Consider the following 26,424-nt stretch of genomic DNA (forward strand, 5'->3'; position numbering starts at 1 on the left):
TTTTCTTGCCATAATACAAATTCTAACAGTCTATTCAGTAGGACTATCAGCTGTGTACTGTACCCACCTCCTGCACAACACAACTGATGGTCCCAACCCCATTTATAAGGCTTGAAATCCCACTTATTAAACCTGACAGGGCACACCTGTGAAGTGAAAACCATTTCAGGTGACTACCTCTTGAAGCTCATCAACAGAATGCCAAGAGTGTGCGGAGCAGTAATCAAAGCAAAAGGTGGCTACTTTGAAGAACCTAGAATATAAGACATATTTTCAGTTGTTTCACACTTTTTTGTTCAGTATATAATTCCACATGTGTTAATTCATAGTTTTGATGCCTTCAGTGTGAAGCTACAATATTCATAATCAAGAAAATAAAGACAACTCTTTGAATGAGAAGGTGTGTCTAAAATTTTGGTCTGTACTATATGTGTGTAATTACGACGGTCTTTAGAGAATATTAGTGAATAAATAGCATCATGAAGACCAAGAGACATACCAAGCAGCTTTAGAACCCATCATCCAATGTTCTTGGTAACTTTGGAGGAGCTGCAGAGCTGCACTCTGGAAAATCTGGACTTGGAAGAGTCTTGTTTGCAGTTGGTGGTGGCAGCATCATGCTGTGGGATGCTTTTCTTTCAGCAGCAACGGGGAATGTGGATGGAGCAACACAGAGCAACCCTGAATGCAAACCGGAATGCAAATCTATTAGAAAAGGGGTACTAAAAATCAGTACTGAAGAGCTTTTAGCCACATTCCTGCTGAAAGACATCTGAATCAAATGTTGAAAATTCTTCTTAAGCATAACACTCAGCTCTGCAGAGGCCTGGTAATGAGTTAGTCATTTGATTCAGGTGTGGAGAAGAAGGGATACATCTAAAGTTGTAGGATAAAAGCTCTCAAGGACTGGAGTTGGGCACCCCTGTATTAGAAGCTATAAAGACCTGGACTTTCACCTTGTAGCAGGACATTGACTCTAAATAATCAACCTAAAGGTTTAGATCAAAGCTTATTTATGTTTTACAATGGCCCAGTCAAAGTCCAGGCCCAAAACCCAACTGAAAGGCGGTGGCATGATTTAAAATTTGGTGTTCATAGACGTTCTCCATCCAATCTGTCTGAGCTTGAGTTATTTAGCAAAGAAAAATGGGCTAAAAAAGGGCTAAAATTGTCAATCTGTAACAAACCTGTTAGCAACATACCCAACACATGTGCAACTGTAATGTCAGTGAAAATGGTTTCTGTAAAGTAGTTACGGCCTTGATACAAATGCATGCCAAACTTCAGATTTTTAGACGTACTTGTAAAATATTTTGAAAGCTTGTTTCCTTTTCCATCCACTTTAAAATTAAGCACAACTTTGTGTTGTTCCATCACAAAAAAATCCCATTAAAATACATTAAATATTTTGATTGTCATGTGACAAAATGTATAAACATTCAAGGGGAGTAAATACGTTTGCACGGCAAGCACTACATGCAAGGCCCAACACCACACCATGGCTGTCACAGAAGCTTTGTAAGAACATAGGGCCTACATAGAACCTGTTCTTCCATTTCACTCTGTAACAGTTGAAATGTTTGCAGTGGGATTAGACCTTGTCACTGTTTGGCTGCCTTTATAACCCTCCAGCCGCATCGGGCAAATTAAACATAATCCCTCTGCTATTTAAATGACAAATTTCGCATGTGATCCTGCGGGGTTGTGCCCAGCTAACTGGCCGCTGTCCCAAACAGCATGCCAGAGTTGTCAGTCAGAGAGGCCGACAGGAATGCCAATGGATTGCAAAAATATGCTATTTTTGTAACAGAGAGCAGAGAAAAAATACATTTTAGTTGCTGGTGGCATAGTTTGCACATTTTTTATTCATAAATGGAAATGAAATATGTAGGTGTAATTGACTCATGTTTTAATAGTAAGTAATTAAGCTTAACGTCTGAACCTTTACATCCATTAGGACTCAGTATAGATCATTTTCAACATTGCACATTAATAATGTTCGCGTTCTTATCCTTTTTGCAGCAGAGGCCCATATCAAGCGTTAGTTCAGAAACAAATGGATTTAACGACAAGCAAAGAGCTAAAAACAGCCAAGAAGACACCACTCTGAACCTGACTGCTGAGGAGGTAAGGAAGGGTGTAACATGCTGTGAGTAAAATTAAAAGACGGGAGGCCACACTGACATTTGGGTATTGCCTTAATACAATACGGTATTCTTTTTAATACATCATGTTTTGTTTTTCCTTTGAATGTAGATCAAAGTTCTGAGAAGGATAAAGGAGGAGTATGAGAGAAGAGGGGGTTTCATAAGGATCTTCCCCACCCAGGATACATGGGAGCTTTATGGGTAATCAGAGCTAGCAAAGAATAGGCAGTTACCTTAAAAGGCCTAAAGCCAGTTTTTGCTGTCTTCTGATAACATGGAAATGCAACATAATTTATTGCAATCAGCACATTAAAGTCTAATCATTCAGGTATCCTACGCAGTCTGGAAAAGTGCAGAATTTCAAGTACGGAAAAAGGAAATGGAGTTTAGAAAAATATTTGTCCGTCCATCCGGTTCAGTGTTGTCGGCCCATCTTTAGCCTGAGTAAATTGACAATTTTAGTCTGGAAAATATGTAATTTGGACATGAAAAACATGCAGAAACTGTGTTTGGATTCCCTTAACCAAAGGCATTAAAGATAAAGGAATAGGCTCATTTGTTTCAGGATTACAATTATTTTAGGTCAAAATACCTCTTTTGGACAAGGAAGTCTTTTAAGTTGTCCTGCTGGATTTTATCCATGGATATATTAATAAATGGAATTTTATGACATTTGTAAAAACAGGTTGAACTTTGGAGGCTTGAGGTTCATTGAGACCCGTGCCTTTATGGTTTTTGTACCATTTCTTTTATCGTGTTTTTCTTTCAGTGGATATCTGGAGTCCAAGACATCACTGAACTCCATGTTGGCAAACAGACTTTTCCATGGAAGGTAAGCTTTCCATTGTGGTTGGGAGTGGGGATTACATCTTTCCATCGGTTTATGGAAATGCTTGGATTCTCTGGTGTGTATGTTTGATACTTCGATTGCACAGGTTAGCGGAATCATTAAAAAGACGAAGCAGTTTTTCCAACACGTTCCCAGTGTCTTCTTAGCATTGAGGTGTTAATTTGACAACAGGACAGAAAGATGAATTAGATGAATATTCAGATTAGATTAGATTCTTTAGTTTTATTTGGGCTTTTGGATTTTAAAGTTTTGTCCCTCTTTTGTAAGCCTTGGATTTTCTAAAATTGTTAGGTTAACAGATTACAGAGCTGTTTGTTACTTCAACCCTTTAGATATTGTTTCTGTTTGGCATTTATATTCTTTGCTTTCTACCATCATGCTTCTGGAACAGCTAAACAACTTGATAGTGTTTTTGTACAAGTGGCTTGGATTAAAAAAAAAAGCATCTCTCGCTTTTTAATTATTGGTTGATATGCATCCAGATAACGGCTGCTTCACTTGGCACATGCTGCTCTGTTGTCAGGACTGTGAATGGGAACGCGCAGCTGCTGATGGACACAGTCCATGTCCATCACGTTGTTCAGTATGAGAGGAAGCTTCTGTCTCTGGAAGCACAAAATAGAAGACAGCGCCACCCGAATCCCCACTCTGCTGCAAGAAAAAAAAAACTGGGTATGTTTGATGCATTTTGCCTGTTACTTAGTGTGAAGCTAAGTAGAACAACATAACATGTTACAGCACTTTTGGTTCCAATAAATAACTCCCCTGTGTCACAGTAAGGTTGGCCAAAAATGACTCTGAATGAGTTCATTTCTTTGCAGCAACAATAAAAAGCCTTTTCTGAGCATATGCGTGTTTTATCCCAATTTCCTGTGATGTAACTGACATTTGTCTTTTCCCGTACTGCCACACACCTCAGGGAAGGAATCCAAGGCCTTCCTGACTGAAAACAGAAGTCAGGAGGATGAGGAGTGTGCTCAGGAGGAAAACGAGCAGATGAAACAACCTCTTCAGACAGTCTTGCACAAGACTTTGGTAACAGAGCAAAGTAAACAAGTGGCCACGCCAATGGAGCACCGCCACAACAAAACTGGGTCCAACTCAGACAGAGCCATGCACAATGCCAGGCCCACAGTCAACCTACTCAACATCCTTCAGCAGGGGTGGGACCTCAGGTCAGTTTCTATTCTGGGCTAATGTACATATTGAATGTTGTTCCCATATCCCTCTCCTCTACAGTATTTTTATTTCTCTCACATTTGCAATCTTTGCTTCTTAATAAGATGGTTTATAAACTCGCTCTGATAAGAGGTGGGAAAACAATAAGGTGATTCTTAAACGGTACAGGGAACTGCAAGTATTCATATGCCTTGAACGTTTTTGACATTGGGATTTTACCTGATAGAAAGCAAAATAATGCTTGGTTTTCAAAAATTTTACGCTTTTCTTAAAAACATGAAAAGTGTTGAATGGGTTAGTATTCGTCCCCCATGAGTGAATCATTTATAGAATCGTCTTTAGCTGCAAGTACAGCTACAAGTCTTGTTTGGCAGAATGTCTCGACCAACTCTGTGCATCTAGAAACTGATATTATTCCCCATCTTTGCAAAATAGCTCAGGCTCAGTTAGATTGTATAGAGAATCTTCAGACATCATTTTTGAGTTATGCTCCATATTTTTGGCTAGATTTTTGTATCCCCGCAGCATGATACTGCCACTAAGCATGCAAAAACTAATTTGTTTATTTGGGCTGCATGGTAGCACAGTTGCTAGCACTGTTGCCCTCCAGTAATGCAGTTCCTAAATACAAATTCTGGTCGGGGGCCTTTCTGCATTTGCATGTTCTCCCTGTGTGTTCCTGTGTTTTCTCCGGTATCTCGGCTTGTACAAAAACAGGTATGTATGGATAATTGGCTTCTATAAATTGCCCCTAGGTCTGGGTTGCGTGCATGCACGTTTGTTTGTCCTTCTTGTCTCTGTGGTGGAGCGCCAAACTGTTCAGGCTGTACACCGCCTCTCGCCCTTTGACCCTGAAATATCCACCAGCCCCCATGCAACCCTGCAGAGATCAAGTGTGTATAGAAAGTGAATGAATGGATGGATGTTTATTTAAAGAAAATGTGTACTTTTTAAATTTTTATGCTTTTGCAATTACATATTATGACATGGTTTTTCAGTCATGTTGTGCTGTATGGTCTATGTGTTTAATCTTTTAGGTTTTTAGAAGTTCATATATAAAGTTTTCAAGTCTATTGACTGCTAATGAGTTCTACATGAGAATCATATGCAAATACAATGGACTGTAGTTCCCTGTATATTTGCTTCCAATGTTATGATTTGTGGGTGTTTTTGGGTTTTGTTGGTCTGTTTCACAGTTAAGGTTTTCAATCATGTTTCTGTTTATTATTTTCCTAGTCATGCTTTAGTTTTTGTCTTCTAGTTCATGTGTTGTCAAGTTAAGTTTTTGGATCTGGTTATGCTTTCGTTTCATGTTTTTCTAGTTATGTTTCTATTAGTTTGTATTCTTGAATTCCTGTTTTGCTCCAGTCACGTTTGTTCTCTCCTGTCAATTAAGTTTATTCGGTTCACCTGCACCTAGTTAATCTCTCTTGCCACATTTCAGGCTTTAAACATAAAGATATAAAATTCTAATTTTTTGTGAAGAATCAACAACAAGTGGGACACAATCGTGAAGTGGAATGAAATTTATTGGATGTGGCAAATTTTTTAACAATTAAAAAACTGAAAAGTGGGGTTTGCAATATTATTCGGCCCCTTTACTTTCAGTGCAGCAAACTCACTCCAGAAGTTCAGTGAGGATCTCTGAATGATCCAATGTTGTCCCAAATGACTGATGATGATAAATAGAATCCACCTGTGTGTAATCAAGTCTCTGTATAAATGCACCTCCTCTGTGATAGTCTCAGGGTTCTGCAAGCAATCATATTGAAATGGAAGGAGTATCAGACCACTGCAAATCTACCAAGACCCGGCCGTCCCTCTAAACTTTCATCTTGAACAAGGAGAAGACTGATCAGAGATGCAGCCAAGAGGCCCATGATCACTCTGGATGAACTGCAGAGATCTACAGCTGAGGTGGGAGAGTCTGTCCATAGGACAACAATCAGTCGTACACTGCACAAATCTGGCCTTTATGGAAGAGTGGGAAGAAGAAAGCCATTTCTCAAAGATATCCATAAAAAGTCTCGTTTAAAGTTTGCCTCAAGCCACCTGGGTGACACACCAAACATGTGGAAGAAGGTGCTCTGGTCAGATGAAACCAAAATCCAACTGTTTGGCCACAATGCAAAACGATATGTTTGACGTAAAAGCAACACAGCTCATCACCCTGAACACACCATCCCCACTGTCAAACATGGTGGTGGCAGCATCATGGTTTGGGCCTGCTTTTCTTCAGCAGGGACAGGGAAGATGGTCAAAATTGATGGGAAGATGGATGGGGCCAAATACAGGACCATTCTGGAAGAAAACCTGTTGGAGTCTGCAAGAGACCTGAGTCTGGGACGGAGATTTATCTTCCAACAAGACAATGATCCAAAACATAAAGCCAAATCTACAATGGAATGGTTCACAAATAAACGTATCCAGGTGTTGGAATGGCCAAGTCAAAGTCCAGACCTGAATCCAATCAAGAATCTGTGGAAAGAGCTGAAGACTGCTGTTCACGAACGCTCTCCATCCAACCTCACTGAGCTCCAGCTGTTTTTCAAGGAAGAATGGGCAAGAATATCAGTCTCTCGATGTGCAAAACTGATAGAGACAAACCCCAAGCGACTTGCAGCTGTAATTGCAGCAAAGGGGGGAGCTACAAAGTATTAACGCAAAGGGGTCGAATAATATTGCACGCCCCACTTTTCAGTTTTTTATTTGTTAAAAACGTTTGACACATCCAATAAATTTCATTCCACTTCACGATTGTGTCTCACTTGTTGTTGATTCTTCACAAAAAATTTGAATTTTATACCTTTATGTTTGAAGCCTGAAATGTGGCAAGAGGTTGAAAAGTTCAAGGGGGCCGAATACTTTCGCAAGGCACTGTACACACCTGTTCTGTTTATTTCTTGTGGAAACATTTTCAAATCATGCTCACGTCTTGTTTTTCTTGATCATGTCATGCCTGTCTTGCTTGCCCCATCTGCCTGTTTTGATCCTGTCTCATCTGGAGTGAGTTTTTGTTAATTAAATAATTTTTTCACTTACCGTCATGCTGCCTGCTAGTCTGCATTCTGGGTTCCTCCATTGCTCAAGTCCTGACATCCAAGACTGCAGTCTTCTGATGATTTTAAATGCTTGCTTGAAATTATAATTCAAAAAAGGACAATAACAAGTCTGAGTTTGTACAAAAACCTATGTGCCAGAAGTGTGCATAAAGCTAGGAAATTATCGTGGTTTAACCACTTTTTACAGCTAAAAATCTGAAATATTTTGTCTACATTTGTAATTAGTGAGCCTGCCTAAGTCGGTGCCTAGTAGAACCACATGTTGCTGTAATTATATTAACTCTTTGACGTTTCTCTTTCTCAAAATAACACATTTTTAGTCTTAGTTTTTTGCTGCACACAGTGTTTTGTATGTAGGCTAAATAATTCAATTTTGGTCTTGTCTGGCCAAAACACCTTCTTCCATGCTTGGCATTTCCCCTATTTTCCCAATTTTTGATGGTTTGCATCACTCTTCTTTATGTTTGTCACTTCTCTTCAGCAAAGTGCAGGCTCGGATTGCTTTTTCCTCTTACCTGCAGCGAGTCCAACAAAGGCTGTTTGCCGAGAGCAGAGCCAGCACCATCCCAGCCTGGCAAGACAATGACAACGATCAAATGGTAATATTTCATCGATAGTAAGTCAATTTGTGTGTCATGTCCTGACCCTGTTGTGCTGTCTTTCTGCTTTTTTCTCTACCATCCTGGGAGTCCAGGATGGCAAAGGTTTGAATATTTCAACTATGTATTTTTGAATTTGTATTTATCTATTTATTTGTTCCCCTTTGGTAGTATATGATTATTGTACTTGTAAAAGTCAATTGGGTATATTTATGTTTTCACTGCTTTCAATGTAAAAAGTCTTTGTTTCCTATGAATTTCCATTGTAATTATTTAGCCATTTGAGCTGAAATGTGTATTAGACATTTGTGGCCACAGCGAAGGAAAACGTGGAGTGCACGAGGCAGTCTGACTGGAAAGTCTTCGGTAAACATCATCATCAGTGACCTCAGACCAAATCAGTTAAATTACAGTGAGCATTTTGTGAAGAATTAAAGCTAACAGGATATCTAAAATGTAGACCGTGATGAATCAATATTTCAGGATAGCAGTGTTAAGTGAATTTACATGTGTTTCATTTGTCTGCACAGGAGCTTGTGATTCGATTCCTGAGAAGAGCAGCCAGTAACCTTCAGCAAGATATAAAGGTTGTGTTGCCCAATCACCAGTTACCACTCCGAGATCGCAGACGCATCCTGTCACACCAGTTAGGAGAGTTTATCCACTGCTACAATAAGGTACTCTCGTCAATAATTACATTTACGCAGCATTTTGTCCTGACGAGGCACTGAAAGTCATTTAATACGCATATATACTCAAATAACTGTGTCCAACTGTCTTCTGCTTTCCTTTCTTTTTTCCAGGAAACTGAGTATATGATGACAAAGCAGGAAAGAAGCGAAGAGGAGCGTTGTGTTTACCAGACTGTATTTCAAGAGTACATTGCGGTTGCAAGGTTTGTTCATTTTAAAACCCTCTAAAAGCCTCCTCCATTACTTTTACACAGAGGCAACTGTGGCTCAGTAGGAAGAGTAGTCATCTTCCACTCAGAAGGTTGTGGGTTTGATTCCAGCTTCCTCCTGCCATATGTCGATGTGCCCCTGGGCAAGGCACTTAACCTCAAGTTGCCTACCGATCTGCGTATCGGTGTATGAATGTGTGAGCGTTAGTGAGTGCGATTGGTTGAATGTGGCTCTAGTGTAAAGTGCTTTGAGCGGTCTGTATGACTGGAAAAGCGCTATATAAGTTCAGTCCATTTACCATTTACTTATACAGTACCTTGCAAAAGTATTCATACTCCTTGAACATTTCCAGATTTTCCCACATTACAATCACAAACTTTAATGTATTATATTTTATGTGATAGATCAGCTTAACATGAACATGAAGTGGGAGAAAAAATAATACATGGTTTTCAACATTTTGTACAAACAAAATCTGAAAACTGTTGTGTGCTTTTACAATCTGACCTTAATTCTGATACCCCAACTTAAAATCCTGTGCAACCAGTCGTCTTGAGAAGTAGCTAGTAAAAAGAGTCCATTTGTGAGTAATTTTATCTCAGTGTAATTACAGCAGCTCTGTGAAAGCTTCAGAGGTTTGAACATTAGTGGACAAACAGCATCACTAAGACCAAGAAACACAGCAGACTGGTCAGGATTAAAGTTATACAGCAGGGTTTAAGCTAGACAACCATTCCCAAAATTTGAACACCTTAAGGTGTTCAAATCTATGGCACAACCTCAAAGTTACCAAACTTTTGCTGGCAAGGCCGATTAGTTTTTGTAGCAGAAAAGGTCTTGGTAACTTTGGAGGGACTGCAGAGATCCACAGCTCAGGTGGAAGAATCTGTTGACAGGAAAATTATTAGTCGTACACTCCACAAATTTTGCCTTTATGGAAGATTGGCAAGAGAAAGATATTGTTGAAAGGAACCTATAAGAACAAAAGTGTACCACAAACTAGCAGGAAAATAACTCTAAACATACATCAGACCTACTTTGGAATGCTTTAAATCAACTTATATTTTTGTGTGTACTAACACTCATTTGTGAAAAGTGTTGGAAACAATGTATTTCTATTCTTCTACTTCAAAGTTATGTGCCACTTTTTGTTTGTCTATCATAAAATCCCAACATAATACAAAGAACTTAGTGTTTATAATATGGAAACGTTAAAAGGGGTAGGAATACTTTTGCCAGGCACTACATATTATAATGTGAGGTAAGTGATCTCAATCTTATCTATACATTTATTTTAATGTCTTTTTGTGTTCACAGTGAAAACGATCTGGAGCAATTGCTGACATTTTATACACAGAAAAATAAATCAGCCAAAGTCTTCTTAGGATCTAAAGTCAAGACAGATCTTCAGGATTCAGGCAGCAAGGCAAACCCTAAAAGTAAGCTCCATATTGTTTTTTTAATATTTCTGGTTTGCAGTATTTAAAAATTTTTTTTTTTACATTTTCCTGGGACATTAAAGAAGAACTGTGTATATTTTAAAACCACTTTTTCCACAAGAAGTGGAAAAAATGTGAGCCACGTGATGTGAGGAACAGGTTAGCCTTCCAGTGATTAGGACTCACTGTGGGAGCACAAGTGTGCGCTAGAATAACGGATGAGTAACTCATGATAACACTGCTCGGCCTTCTTTTCCCCTTTTAAACAGCTTTGCCTGTGACCAAGGATGACTCCAGGGCTTCAGAGTCCTCCATCTCTGCAGGGAAAGTCTGCAGTGACCCAAACACCAAGCCCACCAGCACTCGGACGTCTGTGCTGTTTTCAGACCAACAGGCAGAGGTTACAGCCTTTAAAGCTCAACCAGATGTCCAGTCGTCTCAGCATTGCTCCAGTTTTCCTCTAACTTTAGACTCTCCATACATTCATCTGCAGCACTGCTCTCCTGCTCCAACATCCATTCCTCTTCACTGCCCCCCACCGCCACCCCCTCCACAGCCTCCGTCTTACGCACAGTCCTTGGCGAAGTCTCACTTTTGCCATTCGGAAACTCTTTCCGACCCTCCTGCATACACCTCTGCCCCCGTCATCACTCAGCCTCCAAATGTGATTTGGACAACCACATCCACCTCTTCCAACACAGCTTCTGCTGGGCCACCAAGCCAGGCTCTGAGAAGGATTCAGTCTTTAACTACATCCACATCCAACTGCAAAACTACATTTGCAATACCAAGTGCCATGCACATCTATAGCCAGAAGCTTCCTAGACCTACCTCAGCAGGCCAGGGTAATCTAAGGGCTGTACATGTGGTTTTCACATCAAAATTAATGCGATGTCCTCACCCTTTTTTCTATTTTTGTTTCTTTTAGAGATCCAGAGGAGCAGTTCCAGTAAGCTCAAGTCTAACTCAGTGGGAACTTTCAGGGAGTTACAATCTTTGTCTGCCCAGGCCCAGTCAAACCAACAAGCGTTCGTCTCAGCCCTGCAGAAACTGGCCGACAAGCAGGTTGCTCGTCACTATGCCAGCTCCAGTCACATCAACTTGCTGACTCAACATGTGGGTTTTTTTTTTTGCGTTATTACATTAGGGCATAAGATATTTCTGAAGTTTATTCCTTGTCCTAAACCTCCTCCTGTCTCTTGGCTCTTAATTTAGTTCTGAAATATCCCACTGAGAACGGGGACACTTGTTCAAGAACATAACATATATTCCTGCTACTGCATATTCCATATATTGGAACACTTCAAACTAGACATTACAGAGGTTTTTGTGGCTTGAGCAAGGTTCTGCTGGAGCCTTCGTCTTGTTGATGGGGAGTTTTCTTTTCCAATGTGGCCACATTCATGCCTAGTATGAGGGATTTCTGCAAAGTTAATGACTTGATGTAGTCAACTGTCCACGGCCACCACATGATCATTCAGGAGGAGGTATTGATGCAAAGTCAGGCACTCGATGCCATCCACTGTTTTGTTTTTAGATAAATATCTTTTCTTCAATTGGTATAATAAACCTAACCTGACTGCACTGTTTCATAACTAATATTAAATTGAACATGTTATACATATGTATATGCAATTGACTACAAACATAAACTAATTGGACAAACATTTTAAATCTGTCAAGTACTTATATTTTTGAGTTTTATGCAAACGCAGCGTACCTCCTTATCCGCTTAAACATTATACTCTGCACATCAGAAACTAGGGTCAGGAATGAGGGTTAGGGTATAAAGGCAGATTCACTCAATCAGCCGGTGTGAATTCAATTCAATTTAATTTAATTCAGTTTTATTTATATAGCGCCATTTCACAACACATGTTGTCTCAGGGCACTTTACAAAGTGAATTCAATCGAATCCTACAGATTCCAAGTTAGCTACATAAATTACAATTATTCCTATCAAACAGTGCAGTCAGATTGAGTTTATTATTCAAATTGGTTAAAAGTTCTATCTAAGGAAACCCAGCAGATTGCATCCAGTCAGTGACTTGCAGCATTCCCTCCTCCCGGATGAGCATGTAGAGACAGTGGACAGTCACTGGCGTTGACTTTGCAGCAATCCCTCATACTGAGCATGCATGTAGCGACAGCAGAGAGGAAAAAAACTCCCTTTTAACAGGAAGAAACCTCGAGCAGAACCAGGCTCAGTGTGAGCGGCCATCTGCCACAACCGACTCTGTTGAGAGAACAGAGCAGAGACAGAAAAAGAACACAGAAGCACTGATCCAGGAGAGAAAGACAGCTAGGCAGATGAACTCTGAGCCAATTTTCAAGTCTAGAGTATGAAAAAGAGCACAGTTAGGTATAGTAGAACCTCGATCAGTAGTTATGTCTAGGAGAGACAGAGTTTAACAGTGAAAGACAGGGCTAAATGTATCATCGGTAGAAGGTGAGCACTAAGTTGTTGGCAGCAGAGGCTTGGCCGATGCCCCCCCTCCAGGAAGGTGTCACAGGTAGACACAGAGTCAGGCCAGGTGTAGCTTCTAGGAAGAGAAAAAACAGAGAGAGAGAACTTAAAGTTAAAAGCTCAAATGGTGAATTCAGCCAATATTGCCAAATTGGAGAGCATAAGAAACTATTTATAGAGATAATAAGCAGCTCTTAGCTGACCCATGTAGTGTTTTATTCAAGAAATAAAAATCTGTGTAATATTTGATGTAGAGAAGAAGAATCGGCAGTCTTTCTGTGAGGTCTTTGATATTTTCCTTTGTTGATGCGTAAATCTGGCTCAGACATCATGCTGATGGGCGGCATGTAGCTGCTCATGCTTTCAGCAGACCTGTTGGAGCCACGGAGGTCTGCTGCCTCTTTCAGCACACCTTCCTACTTCAGCCCTCAACTCGCCTACAGTCTGTGGGCTGGGGCTGCTGTGGGGGTGGGTCTGGAACTGAAATTTAAGGTTGGCTGGCCTAAACAGCGGTGAGCCGCATCGAGCCATGGCTCTGTGTGAGGTCTCATTATCAGATGCACCATGGGGGAGTGATTTCTGTTGATACTTAACAGGCAGCCACTTTTTTGTGGTAATTGATGCTTATAAATAGAGGAATGTGGCAAATTGGCACTGAGCAGGGGAGTGGCAGCTTGGCTGGCTCCATCACCACCTTCTCCCATATTCCCCAATGGTTTGGCCCTTGGCTTTGGGAGACCCTAAACCTTTCCTCCCTCTTTTGCCTTACTTGATTTTTTTTTTCAGTGAAAAGTTTTTTGTGATTGCACCAGACCACACAGAGTGCAGTTTTTATGGCTTCCTTTCTGTACATTTGTCAGTCTATCTGAAACTTGTTTGCTGTGTTTCCCAAGAGTAGTTAATTCAGACCATGGCAGAAGCTTAGTCAAACAGTCCAGCGCTTGGCACTCAAAGGCTCAGAGAACATTTAGGTTTTTTTAAGGCTCTGATTTTAAGTCATTAAATCACTTTCTGGGCTAAATGGAGAACTTTGTAAACATGAACGACACTCGGTTGCACAGTTGACCTCAGGGTTTAAGTAATTACTCACTCTCAAACAGGGCGATATAAACAGAAAGAGACTAACACTGAGTAAAACCCGGCATGACCGCCATCTCCATCATGCTGCTGTGCAGTGATGCGACGATATGATTGTGGATCCTTTCACCGTGTGTGTCTATTTATGTTCACTGTTGTAGGATTGCTTTGTTTTAAATAAATAGACAGCCTTGTGAACATGGCATGATAGGGTGGTGCATGATAGAGATGAATTGTCCTTGTCAGAACATTTATTGTTTTTGTAAATACATACATTTTGTCTATTAGGCAGTATCCACAACCAGATGTATTATATTTCCTCCATTTATATTTAGTACTTTGTCGGAATATGACTTACCTAACTTAATAAGTAAACTACAGCTGTGGGTGTGTAACAACATGCTGACATATTTTTCTTTTATGTCGTGCAAGACCTGGCATCTCGACAGTTTTCCCATTGGATATTTAGCACACAGGAGGAAATAAAGTAAATAAAATACCTCAACGGTATGATTAACCCTCCCATAACATTTCACTGAGAATAGCACTGAGATGCTTTCACAAAAGTGCTGATTGGGTTCTAAACACATTTGGGCTGGCAAGTCATGACAACTGTTGCTGTTAATGATGGAGGAGGGAGGAGGTGAAGGTTGGATTTAGTGTAAAACGGAGGATAGTTGTGCCATGTGCTTTGTATACATTTCACATAGAAACAAGAGATAGTAGCAGGAGGGAGGAACTCATCTACTACTTAAAAACATGGGGTTCCCTGTTACCATTGGCTTATACTGAAATAAGCTGAACAGATAAAATATTTGTGAACACAGTAACATCAAGATTACTTCTCGAGTATTGTCCTTTGTCCACAGTTGACCAACCTGAACCTGGCCAACAGGATGAAGGGCAGAGAGAGTTACACACTGAACCCAAAAGTTCCTGCAACCCAAAAGCCTGTGAGAGCTGTGTACCCTATGAAACACCATCTAACCAGTACAAGGTAAGGTCAAGTAAACAGAGCGTGGAGAGGGTTATCCGAGGGAAACAGACAAAGTTTTGACTAATACTAATACAATTGATAACATGACATGGTTTTTATGTTGTTTAAATAAAGTCTATTTATCCTGTTCATAACCAATTTCTAAACTGGTCGTTGTAAAGCATAATGACTTTTATTTGACTGTGCTTTAATAATTACACAAGCTGTATACAGTTGTTCCACAAGGATCTATCCTTGGAATGATGTTATACTTTATATTTTTAGTCTTCATTCTGTATCTTCTAATCGTAGCGTTAAAATGTATGCAGAACAGAAGATGCTGTCCTTTATATACACCCACTGGCCACTTTATTTGGTACACCTGTTCAAATGCTTGTTAACACAGGTAGCAGAAACTTTCAATTGTGTGGAAGCAGCTCAATGTATTTAGGCATCTAGAAGTAATGAAGACAACTCGCTGAAGTTCAAACTGTAGTACATAAATGTTACCTGGTCCAATGAATTTTGATTTCAGCTACGATATTCAGACATGGTACCAGATATGACGGTTAGAATTTGGCATGTAAAGCATGGTGGCAGGAATCCATCTTGCCTTGCATTAACCGTTCAGGCTGTTCCAAGACAAGTACTAGGAAGGTGAACAAAATAAAGTGGCCAGTGAGTGTTCTTGGTACCAGTATAACACAGGCTGTGTATGAACAAACAATGGTTGATGTTACAGTGTAGTTAAAGAAGCCCTGTTTTTACCTTCATTGTGTCTAATGCCTTCGCCCTGATAAACTGTTTAATATCTGGAATACAAGCTTGGTTTCTTCAGTAGCTTATATTTCATTAAAAAGCACTTCAAAGTTATCCACCATGTTACCAAAGTTTTATAGCAAGCATGCTCTCTGCAGCCTTATAAAAATCGTCATGTTGCTTCTGGTTCAGTTTTGTCCTTGTGCTTATTTGTGCTGTGTTTTATTTGCTGTCCTCTGAGACGGATACTAACCCCTTGAGAGGTCAGATGGATTTACCACAAAGTTAAACATTATGTCCTTCTCCTGATAGACTTAGACTTTGAATACATTGTTTATGTACTGCCCAGGATTGTTGATCATTTACTGATTTTAAATTTGAACGGAGCTGACATCTTGCGGCTGTGGTTATTGTTTCTTTGTGACATATCTCGGATGGTTTAATAATTAAATATTTGTGAAAAGTACAAACTTCTTAGTAAAACTGATTTTAATTCAGATTCAGAGCTTAGCTGCTTAGAAACTGTCATAAATTGTCTTTAGACATCCTAAAGGGATGCCGGTCGGAGCTCCCCATTTTCCTGTCTCCCGCAGCTGGATCAGCGCAGTTGATTTAAAAGCCATTCTAAATCCATTCTATACACAGCTTGGAGTGGCAATCCTTGCCTTTCAATCCACAGTTGCTTAGAAATTATATAAATTCTGCTTTGATCTGGTTTAACTTTTTTTATTCACATTCTGGACTCTGCTGTTGAGGTAGGTGGAAATCTGCATCCCCAGCTTGCAAGAGGAGAACCTGCTCAGTGTCATATAATATGCACACATAAAAGACCTAGTTTAGGACCCTCATAAAGAAACGCACACAAAAAATGGCCTATGTAGATAAAAAGGTGTCTAAGTTCAAAAGCAACGCTTCAGAGCAATTGGCTCAGAGTACCCATAGAGTATGTCTTACCTCTGTGCCTAGTGAAATTCCTGTTTTCTCACTCGTGTCAGGCTATAGTGAAAAGAAAAAAAGAATGACACCTTCATGGTATAAAGTAATAGACCAGGAATATCAGCCTACAGCACATATGGCCAAAGAGAGGTAAGGATGTAAATGGCAATGCCTCAGGCAGCTTGGCCTTGATCTCTGACTGGTTTTCCAGCCCAGTCCTTAAATGTATCGAGCTGTCAGGGTATTCCAGGAATGTCTGGCTGTTTCCACTTTTAAAATATTTTTATTTCCACCAACCAAGAAGAGACTTTTAATATAATTTATTATTTCCCAGATGGCTTCAGCTAACTTTCATATGATACTCTAGAAACAAAAATCAGAGTTTGAGGGATCTAGTGGCGTCATGGATCGCATTTTTCCTCCAAGGATATTTTATTTATTTTCATACGTTCTGTTAGCTGTTCTTTAATCAGAGAATAAATATTCGCATGGTGTACTTTTATTGTATTGAAATGTGTTTAATAAGATATTTGGAGAAATTATCTTGATTTCATACGCAGTCTGTTTCATAAAACACAGAATTTCCCAGATCCCCTCCCCCCCTGTATACTTGGACTGACGGTTTGTGCCAAACATACTGAAACTGTTAAGCACACTGGCTCTTTTTAGCAGCCACAGGGGTGAGGTATGACGGGTTTCAAAGACCAGCACGGCTCTTTGAAGTGCCAGGATCCAGCAGGTACGCTGCATCAGCACTCTCAGAAGTCAGGCCTAAATCCTGTGTGTTGACAATCAGGGGGCTTTACATCATACTGCGTGTCCTTTCACAGCCACAGTTAACATCACTTCCGGTCTCAGACTTTCTGGTACATTTATGATGATTTTTATTCAAAACACTTGTGAAGTGATGTCTAAAAAACACAAATGGTAGTCAGATTTTAGAAATCAAGGCATCTCCCTAAATAGGTGAGAACAAACAGCATCATGAAGACCAACAAACACAGCAGACAGGTCAGGGAGAAAGTTTAAAACAGGGATAGTGTATATAATATCCCAGGTTTTAAACAATGCATTTTCCGTAAAAACAGAGCATGTCAGAACTGCAAACTTGCCGTCCACCTAAATTGAATGGCTGGGTAGGGAGAGTATTAATCAGAGATGTAGCCAAGAGGCCCATGGAAAGTAGCGGCAGAAATCCACAGATCAAATAGGAGAATCTATCAACAGAACAACTATTAGACATTCAACACACTATCCCCACAATGAAACATGGTGGTGGCAGCATCTGAAGACAACCTGTTCACTAACTGCTGTTTACTAATGCTCTGCATTCAGTCTGACTGAAATAAAGGCTTTTTCAAGAGAAGAATGGGCAAACATTTCAGTCTCTAGTTGTGCAAAGTGGTAGACATGCCCTAAAAGAATGCAGCTCTAACTGCAGCAGTCGCTGGTTCTACAATATATTGACTGAGGAGAAGTGAATACTGCCCACCAAATTCTTCAGGCATTCATTTAAAAACGTTTTAAGAGGTATAAACACTTTTGCAAGAAACTGTACTTGCTTTTAGTTCTTAACTAACATGATGAGCAAGTCCTTTTCAGGGCTTTGATTTGCTAAAAGCACCAGTGGTTATAGTTTATAAATCTAAATATCTGAATCATTTTAAAATCAGCAGTTACTTCTAGACTGTCTTCAGTTGTTAAATTAGCCAAATGAAATGTTCCTAGTATTTTATTATTTTTTATTAACTGTAAGACATATTTTTTTCGTTTTCTGTTTTCCACAGCTCTATAGAATAAGAACTTGAGAAACTGTACTTTTTACAGAGTTGTTTTTATTTAGTCGGGTGTCTTGTTATATATTGCAAGGGTGTAACATTTCAAAAGGCTTTTTGAACGTCCACTCTCCTGACTAATCAGAAAAGCTCCTGTAAAAGTGTTTGAATTCTTTGATGAGAGTCAGTGTACCACAAAAAATGGTCTGATGTCTCTGTTCCTTTGAGTTTAAATCGAGGTTTTATTCACTCTGATTGGTAACAGATGTTGTACTATGAAGGAGTGCCTTTAGGTAAGAATAGCTGAAATTCAACTCAGTCGATTTGGTTATTCAGCAGATATAAACGCCTCTGCAACAGAGCTGATAGTAACTATCATTGATTTAATACTCAGTACCTCTTAAAGATAACTCATAATTACCTTCTAAGCATGCAGCACTGCTAATTACCTCATTATTTGATTCAGGTGTACAGAAGCAGAAATATATCCAAGAATTGCAGGACACCTCACGCAGGACATATCATATTCACACTTGAAAACTGATGTTCACCAACACTCTCCATACAGTCTGTCTGAGCTTGAGCTGTTTCATAAAGAGGGATGTTAAGAAATATTTAGTCACCAAATTTGCCAACTGGTAGAAAAAATCTTCCAGTGACACAAAAGGTGGTTCTACAAAATATTGACTCAGTAGGGGTGAAACAAATGCATGCCACAGATATTTCAACAGAGACCAAGCTTAAGATGGGTGAACAGACGGACAGATGAATGGATGAACAATGAATGGATGGCAACATGTTGACAAAGAGAAAGGGAATGAAGTCTAGATATAGTTATTTTTCTATACTTTCACCATATTTACCAAGCATGTGTGTCTCTGCCTTTTATAGTGTGGCACAGAGCCTTTAGCTGTCTCTAATCTACTTATAATGATGTTTAGGACTTCACAGACTATTGGTAAGTTCCAATCCTATATTTCTCAGGCTTGTTCCAACTAAAATATAAGCATTCCTTGCATCGCTGGACTGAACAAAACCCTAAATATGGGTCATTTTTTGCATTTCAGGAATGCTACTTCTCTGTGTCATGTTGCAACAAAGCTCTATAAACAAACACTGATTAATGGCTGGAAATACCCTCACAGTCTTGTAGCGTCTGATGTTTACACTGACCAGGCAGGGCTTTAAGATTGTCTGGTATGATGTCATCTCAAACGGTTCGTTTTCCCACATTCTCTCTGAGTTAGATTGATGCTGCACATGTGCTCCCGAACTGCTCTGTTGTTCAACAGTAAGTTATATCAGCATATTAAAGGACGACAAGCGCAGCAGGGAGTAAACTGACACCCATGAGTACTCGCTCTGAATGGGAGGTTACTCCTAAATAGTTTGAGCTCTGCAGATATGATGTGATGAGAATATCAGATGGAAATCTGTTTTCTCATTCAGTTATGTTTTTCTTTATTTCATTGGTTGCTATGTTGAACAAAACCTCTTCCCCCTGATTTTAAGATTCCCAGTTATCTGTGGTAATTTTTGTGAGGGGTGTTGTGTTGACAAGACCTCTGCCTGTGGTTCTACAATGACAGTGTACTCAAGAAAAGCATATACTCTTGCTCTGACTTATACTGTATGCTAATACAACAGCAGCATAGAAGTGCAAACAGCAGTCAAGTTAGAGGAAATAACTGCTGTAAACAAGGAACGAGTTCTTGTTTTGTCACCAGGAGCTTTAGAATCTCTTGTAAGGTCCACAGATGAGCCTTTGTTTCCAGAAGCTTTGAAAAAAAAGAACTTCACTGGCTCATGGTCACACCAGTTGTTTTTGCAATATAAGAGCTACTATGTGAACTGAGAAACGCATGGGCGGATAGCATGTTCACATGGGTTTAAGATCCCCTGTGTCTTTGTTTGGCCGCTCAGGACGAGGAGTATTTTTTTTTCACTTGAGCTGCTCAAGGTTATTATCCCACAGTTTGCATTGTTGTTTAAGATTAACTAAATTCTACTTTTAGAGTTCATCAGTTGGGTTCTAAAAATATTGCTGCTATTGTGATTTTAGGTCTGCTGTGTTTTCTTTAACTATGGACCAACGGACAAATGTTATTGCATGCATGGGAGGAATTTTTGCCGTTAAGACCCCCGAGGCTCCCATTTCTTTAACTGTACATGTATCCCGTTTTTTTCTCCTTCTCCCTTTCTGTATTATATTCTTCCTTGCAGCTCCCAATAGCTCCCTTTATGGCATTATTTTTGGCTGATGTTATATATATACAGAAGCAAACCAGACTCCACATAGACTCAATTTAAGCATGTCTGAAGGGCAGGCCGGTCACCTCATTGTTTTACCAGGAGAGAAATTGAAGAAAAAAGGTTGAAATGGGCTTAGTGCTGCTGGTAGATAATCCAGTTACAAGCGCATGCAGCTCGTCAAAAGGTTTTCTTTCCAGGTTGTGGCTTTGTGATGTGAATGGAACCTGATGCCAGAGGAGCACTGAGGCTAAGAAAAAAGGTTTTTAGTTTGGCCCTTGTTTGCCACAGGCTTGCCCTCTGCTTTAACTCTGATCTGCTCACTTTGAGGCCTCTGTGGGCCTAGAGGATGCTGAATGCATGCGTGTTTTACATTTTTAGAGGCCACCTCAACATGTGGAAGGAAATGAGGGAGTTTATTAGTCGCATCTCTTGTTTGGATTGGGAAATTAGGAAGATGCAGCAGCAATCCTAATATTGCTCATTCCAGAGCCACCAAAGGGTGCACTCGTAGTCATTAAGATGACTCTTCCAATCTGAGGCAGGCAGACATTTTGATACAAGACTACATCACCAATTTCAATGTTTTAAACAGAGAGTATGGACTCTTGGTTTCAGTTTGTTTTCCTCACTTCTACTTATCATTGCTGACAGACCATCGAAGAACGAGGAGGATTTTTGGGACACGCAGATGCAGACAGCCCCCAGTGTGGTGACGGGCTTGAACTCTACGCAGAGCTGGCAGCCAACTAAAGAAAGCTACCAGCTGCACTTTGCTATCCAGCAGCTGCAACAGCAGAGATTAAAGTCTCGTCAGGGTTTGGACCGGGACTTTTGTGGACAACAGGTACATATGAAGAAGAAAAACTGTCAAACTTTAACTCATATAATTGTGAAAAATATCGCTTTAGCTAAATGCACTTTCCAATATAATTTTTTACTCTTAAACACTTAAAGATTTTACTATTGGCACATTCTACAAATCTTTTTCCAAACCACTTAGCATAATGGTGTTTGATGGCAACATTGTTTTCAACAGTAACTCATTCCAAGAAAGCCAAGCATGACTCCTTAACCAAAGTTTATTTTGCTTGGCTGAGCTTCTTTGTTAGGTTTAGACTGGAAGGTGAGTAATCGAGGAATGCTGCCGAGAAGAACAAATACCGTGCTCGGAAAACTATTTACACCCCTTAGACTTTATGTTATTATTTCATGTTACAACCACAAACTGCAATGTATTTTAAGTGATAGATCAACATAAAGTTGTGCATAATTGTGGAGTAAGAAAGAAAACCGTTAGATGGTTTTTTTAAAGTCTTTACATAAAATCTGAAAAGTGCATTTGTATTCAACCCCCTGATATCCCTTAAGAAAATCTCAACTAACCATTTGCCAACCAGAACTAATTATTAAATAGAGTCTGCCTGTGTGTAATTTAGGATCATTACAGCTGTTCTGTGAAGCATTCAGAAGATGGTTAGAGAACATTAGTGATGAAACAACATCATGAAAACCAAGGAACACAGCAGACAGCTGAGGAATAAAGTTCTGGAGAAGTTCAAAACAATAAGTTATATGTCATAATTTGTGGGTGTTTTTGGTTTATTATTATTATTATTATTATTATTATTATTATTATTATTGACAGATTTTGAATCATGCTTCTGGTCATGCTTTAGTTTTTGTCTTCTTGTTCATGTTTTGTCAAGTTAGGTTTTTTGGATCTGGTTATGCTTTAGTTTCATGTTTTTCTAGTTGTATTTCTATTAGTTTGTATCCTTGGATTTCCGTTCTGCTCAAGCCACGTTTTGTCCTGTCAATCAACTTTATTCGGTTCATCTGCACCTAGCTAATCTGTCTTCTTGCTTCACCTGGTTCACGCTCCATAAATACACACCTGTTCCGTCATTTGTCGCGGAAACATTTTCCGATCATGTCACCCTGCTTTTTCGGATCATGCCATGCTTGTCTCACCAGCCTGTTACTGTTTTGTTTCTGCCTCTTCCTCTGAGTGAGTTTTAGTTTTTTCCACAATTAAATCTTTTTCACCTACCTTCATGCTGCCTGCTTGTCTGCATTCCGGGGTCCTCCGATGCGCCTATCCTGACATTATAACTTACTTACATCTTACTGTGCAACGTTCAGTTCATCATACATTTTATGGACCGAGAATGGCCCCTCTGCAAGCCTAAATGAGAGAATTAATCACAGAAGCAGCCAAGAACCCTACAGTAACTCTAAAGGAGCTGCAGAGATTCATAGCTCAGGTCTGAATCTGTTGACAGGACAACTACTAGTTGTATACTAAACAAATCTGCCCTATATTGAACCATGGCAAGTTCAACCCATTGTTAAAAGTAAACCCTAACAAGTCCAGTTTCATCATGCTGGAGGGATACTTTTCTTTAATAATGACATGGAAGCTAGTCAGATTTGATGTGGATATAGAGCTGAATTCAGAAAAAGAAAAATGTTAGAGGCTGCAAAAGACTTGAGACTGAGGCAAAGGTTTACCTTGCGGCAGAACAGCAACCTTAAACATATAACCAGAGCTACAACGAAAGTGTTGAGATCAAAGCATGTTTATGTAGAAGAATGACCCAGTCAAACCCAGGAACTATGAAAAAAAATAGCTGTTTCAAAATATTAACTTGGGTAGTCAGAATACATTTGCGCGACTCACTTTTTAGACTTTTATTTTAAAGTAATGTTGATAATCATGCTTTCTTTTACTTCTTTGTCTGAATTTTGCATTAGTTTGTTGATGTGTTGCACAAAAATCCCAATAAAATAGACAGCAATTTGTAATGTGACAAAATGTAAAAGAAAAGAACATGTTAGTAAGACACTGTTTGGAATCTCCAGTCTTACCAGCTCAGTTTATATCCGATTTGAGCTCCAGTTTTGTGGGCTTTGCAACATAAGTATAATTTTGGTGTATGATTGTCACCAATTGTAATTTTAGGAACAAGAAACAGTTGGAGTCATGTCTGACTAGCCATGAAAGCTGTAATTTTCAGACATTTCCCGTGGCTGTTCAAAGCAGGAGAGTTGAAAATTGAGCCAGATGTGCGTACTCATGATCCACTCTTTTCATGGATTAGTTCACATGATGGAGAGAAGTGGAGAAGGGAAAAGGTCATGGGACAGTTTACAGTGTGGAATAATTGGAAGGACCCATTTTTTTCCAATCAGTCCTAAACATGCAGTGTCTTTCAGAGGATTGTTTTCAGCGGTCTCAATAGGGCCTTAATTAATGCAAATGATGTGATATTTCTCTTGGCTTGGTTGAGCATAAGCGACTTTATAAAAATGATTCCTCAGCGTTCTTAGTTTTTCTTTCTACTTTGCTTTCGTCTCACAGACTGGTCACAGTTGACCACATTTCTCTTATGCCTAACATGTTCTGTAACATTTCAGACTCATGGAAGGCGGAGGTCATCCTTTATTCTGAAATGCCTTGTTTAGTTAGGTATTGCATGTGCACAGTGCCCTGTGCTCTGTACACAAACTCACAAACAAATGGAGCATATTGTTAAAACCCCACAAACTGAGGTTATAGGAAGATTTGCAATGATATTGGCAGAATATGATTGTCCTACAATGTTAGACAATCCCCTTAAAATCCTGCTCTTTATACAGTATTCTGTGAAATTACCCTTTCTGTCTTTTCTGGCAACATACTGTATGGCACTAAGCTGTTAGACCTAATGTTTAAGTGCCAAATTTGATCCACTCCTCGTTTCATTATATTTGGATTCAAATGAGGCAAAAACATCTGGCATGCAGTTCCAGCCAAAAATAGTTATACTGTTTGAACTTCTTGTCATTTCGTCATGTTTCAACCACAAACTTCAGTGTGTTTTAATTGGGATTGTTAACAATAGCCCAACACTAAGTAGTGCATAAGTGTAAAGTGAAAGACAAAGGCTGTATGGTTTAAGTGTGGCGTGTGTTTGCTTCAATTGCTGTTGTAATTGAAGATTGTTGCCTTTTCTTTGAAAATTGCTCATGCTCAGTCAGATTAGATGGAGAGGGCCTGTCAAATCCAAATTTCAAGTATTGTCACAGATTTCCATTTGGATTTAGCTCTAGACTGTGGGCCGATCTAACACAGGGATATGCTTTCATCTAAATCATTTCTTTGTAGCTCTGACTGCATGTTTATAGTATGTATGTTTAGGGTTGTGAACACTGTTTTCTTCTACGCATTTCATTTTGTATGTAACCCAAAAACTTATATTTTGGTCCCATCTGACCAGAGCACCTTTTTTCCACATGTTTGAAGTGTCCTCTACAGGGACATCCTATGGCTATGCAGCTTCTCCACTGTTACCGTTCCTTCTTTGATAAATGCTTGTCAGTTTAGATGAATGGCCATATCTGGATTTGCTGGTGTTGTACTCTTTGCATTTCCAGTTGATGGATTAAACAGGGCTCTGTGAGATCTTCAAAGTTTGGGAAATTTCTTTTTTAACCTTGTTCTTCATGATGCTGTCTGTTGATCTTGGGTGAACTCTATTTAAAAAATAGGTTTCTTCTGAAGGCAATCGGTTGCGTTGGATTTAATTTTGGGGTATCAGATTAAAGGGGTTTACATATTACATATCCATGTCACACTGTTCAGCATTTTATTTCTTAAAACAATAGTAAACCATGTGACCTTCTGCTTATTTCTTGGTGTTGGTCTGTGACATAAAATCAATGAGAAAATCAACGGCAATTAGCTCAAGGGTTATGAATAATTTTGCAAGGTATTGCATGATTCAAAACTAGCCAATATCCACATGACAGCTTTGATAGATCTTCAGAACTCCTGGAGAAATATTAATCAAAATCAATTTAGGGAAATACAAGAGGATCTAGCGCCAACTAGCGCTTTGATCAAACTTCGACTGGTTGAGTTTGAACCCCTTCCTTGTTTCATTCTTTGCTCGCATAATGATGGACTTTGGTCTTTTTCATTAAAATGTACCTACCGTCACAGTGTTTTATTTTCCTGGGCAGACTTTAAATAATTGATGATTTTGGAACAGCTAAAGATGCAGAAATAGGTTTTCTATTGATTGTGAATACTCATGTGTATTCGTGAGTGCTGCTTAGAGACAGAAAGAGACGGGGATCTGTTCAGGCACTCCAGTCCATGTTCCAGTTACTGGGTGCAGACTGTTTGGCTCCTCCACTGGCTTGGCCCTGGGCCACCTGGCAGCCAAAGAAAGGTGCCCTGCCTGGCCCCACTCTAACTGAATTGTGGCCATCGGCCTTGCAACCTAGAAACCCAGCTTCTCATTTATCAACTCAGGAATTACATCAGATATTTCATGTCAACTCGTCGGCCCTTTGAACGGCTACACTGTGAAACTGGAAAACCATTAGCATGTTAGATAGCCATATAAAGCAACAGAAATAAAAGCATGGGCATGAGATGTGGAAGGAATGTATGCAAGCATTCCCTACTGCTGCATGGGCCGAGTGAAATGTGGTTCTAAAATATGATATCAGAAAGACAACAGTATATTCCTCCTTCCCAAGCCTTTGAAGAGCTTTTCCATAAACAAATAAATAATGTGGGGAATTTACTTTTCAGTGCAGCCAACTATGAAAAATGTTAAGCTTGTTTTGATACTGGATGGCATTTCATTAATATCTGCACGATTTCATGCCAAGCACTTTGATACTTCACCTTAATAAACACAGGCCACAATATTTTCCATGACTAACCCATTCTAAATGTGATAACACTTCCGCTGGCCTCTTTTGGAAGGGTTTGATTTATTTTGTCCTTAAGAGTACACTAATGGATGCATGCTCCACCTCTTATCCAAGTTTCATGGAGTTCACGCTGGTTACTTTTTTGCCATTTATTGCTTACAGACAAACAGTTGGTCCCTCCTGCTCATTATTAATCCTACTTCTTACATGGAATTAGTAAATGGGCTCCTTTCATGATTAATGGTGATTGATGAGTAAGAAAAGCATTGATCCCCCTTTAACTTTTTTGCATAA

At 39.5% G+C, this 26,424-nt stretch overlaps 1 protein-coding gene across 11 annotated transcripts in view; it reads left to right on the plus strand.

Annotated features, from left to right (window-relative positions):
• Positions 1-26,424, plus strand: part of ttll5 (tubulin tyrosine ligase-like family, member 5) — a 74,442-nt gene that overhangs the window by 31,575 nt on the left and 16,443 nt on the right. For 10 of the 11 annotated variants that reach the window (XM_047345944.1, XM_047345943.1, XM_047345948.1 and 7 more), the window contains exons 16-28: positions 2,023-2,127; positions 2,257-2,348; positions 2,917-2,979; positions 3,521-3,669; positions 3,917-4,172; positions 7,720-7,837; positions 8,368-8,514; positions 8,641-8,732; positions 10,057-10,178; positions 10,448-11,023; positions 11,107-11,294; positions 14,592-14,719; positions 21,073-21,265. In XM_047345944.1, coding sequence (XP_047201900.1) covers positions 2,023-2,127; positions 2,257-2,348; positions 2,917-2,979; positions 3,521-3,669; positions 3,917-4,172; positions 7,720-7,837; positions 8,368-8,514; positions 8,641-8,732; positions 10,057-10,178; positions 10,448-11,023; positions 11,107-11,294; positions 14,592-14,719; positions 21,073-21,265 — 2,229 coding nt within the window. The remainder of the gene's footprint in view (positions 1-2,022; positions 2,128-2,256; positions 2,349-2,916; positions 2,980-3,520; positions 3,670-3,916; positions 4,173-7,719; positions 7,838-8,367; positions 8,515-8,640; positions 8,733-10,056; positions 10,179-10,447; positions 11,024-11,106; positions 11,295-14,591; positions 14,720-21,072; positions 21,266-26,424) is intronic. The other variant, XM_047345952.1, reaches the window with a different exon arrangement.

Source organism: Girardinichthys multiradiatus, chromosome 19 (genome assembly GCF_021462225.1).
Source record: "Girardinichthys multiradiatus isolate DD_20200921_A chromosome 19, DD_fGirMul_XY1, whole genome shotgun sequence".
Lineage (NCBI taxonomy): Eukaryota > Metazoa > Chordata > Actinopteri > Cyprinodontiformes > Goodeidae > Girardinichthys > Girardinichthys multiradiatus.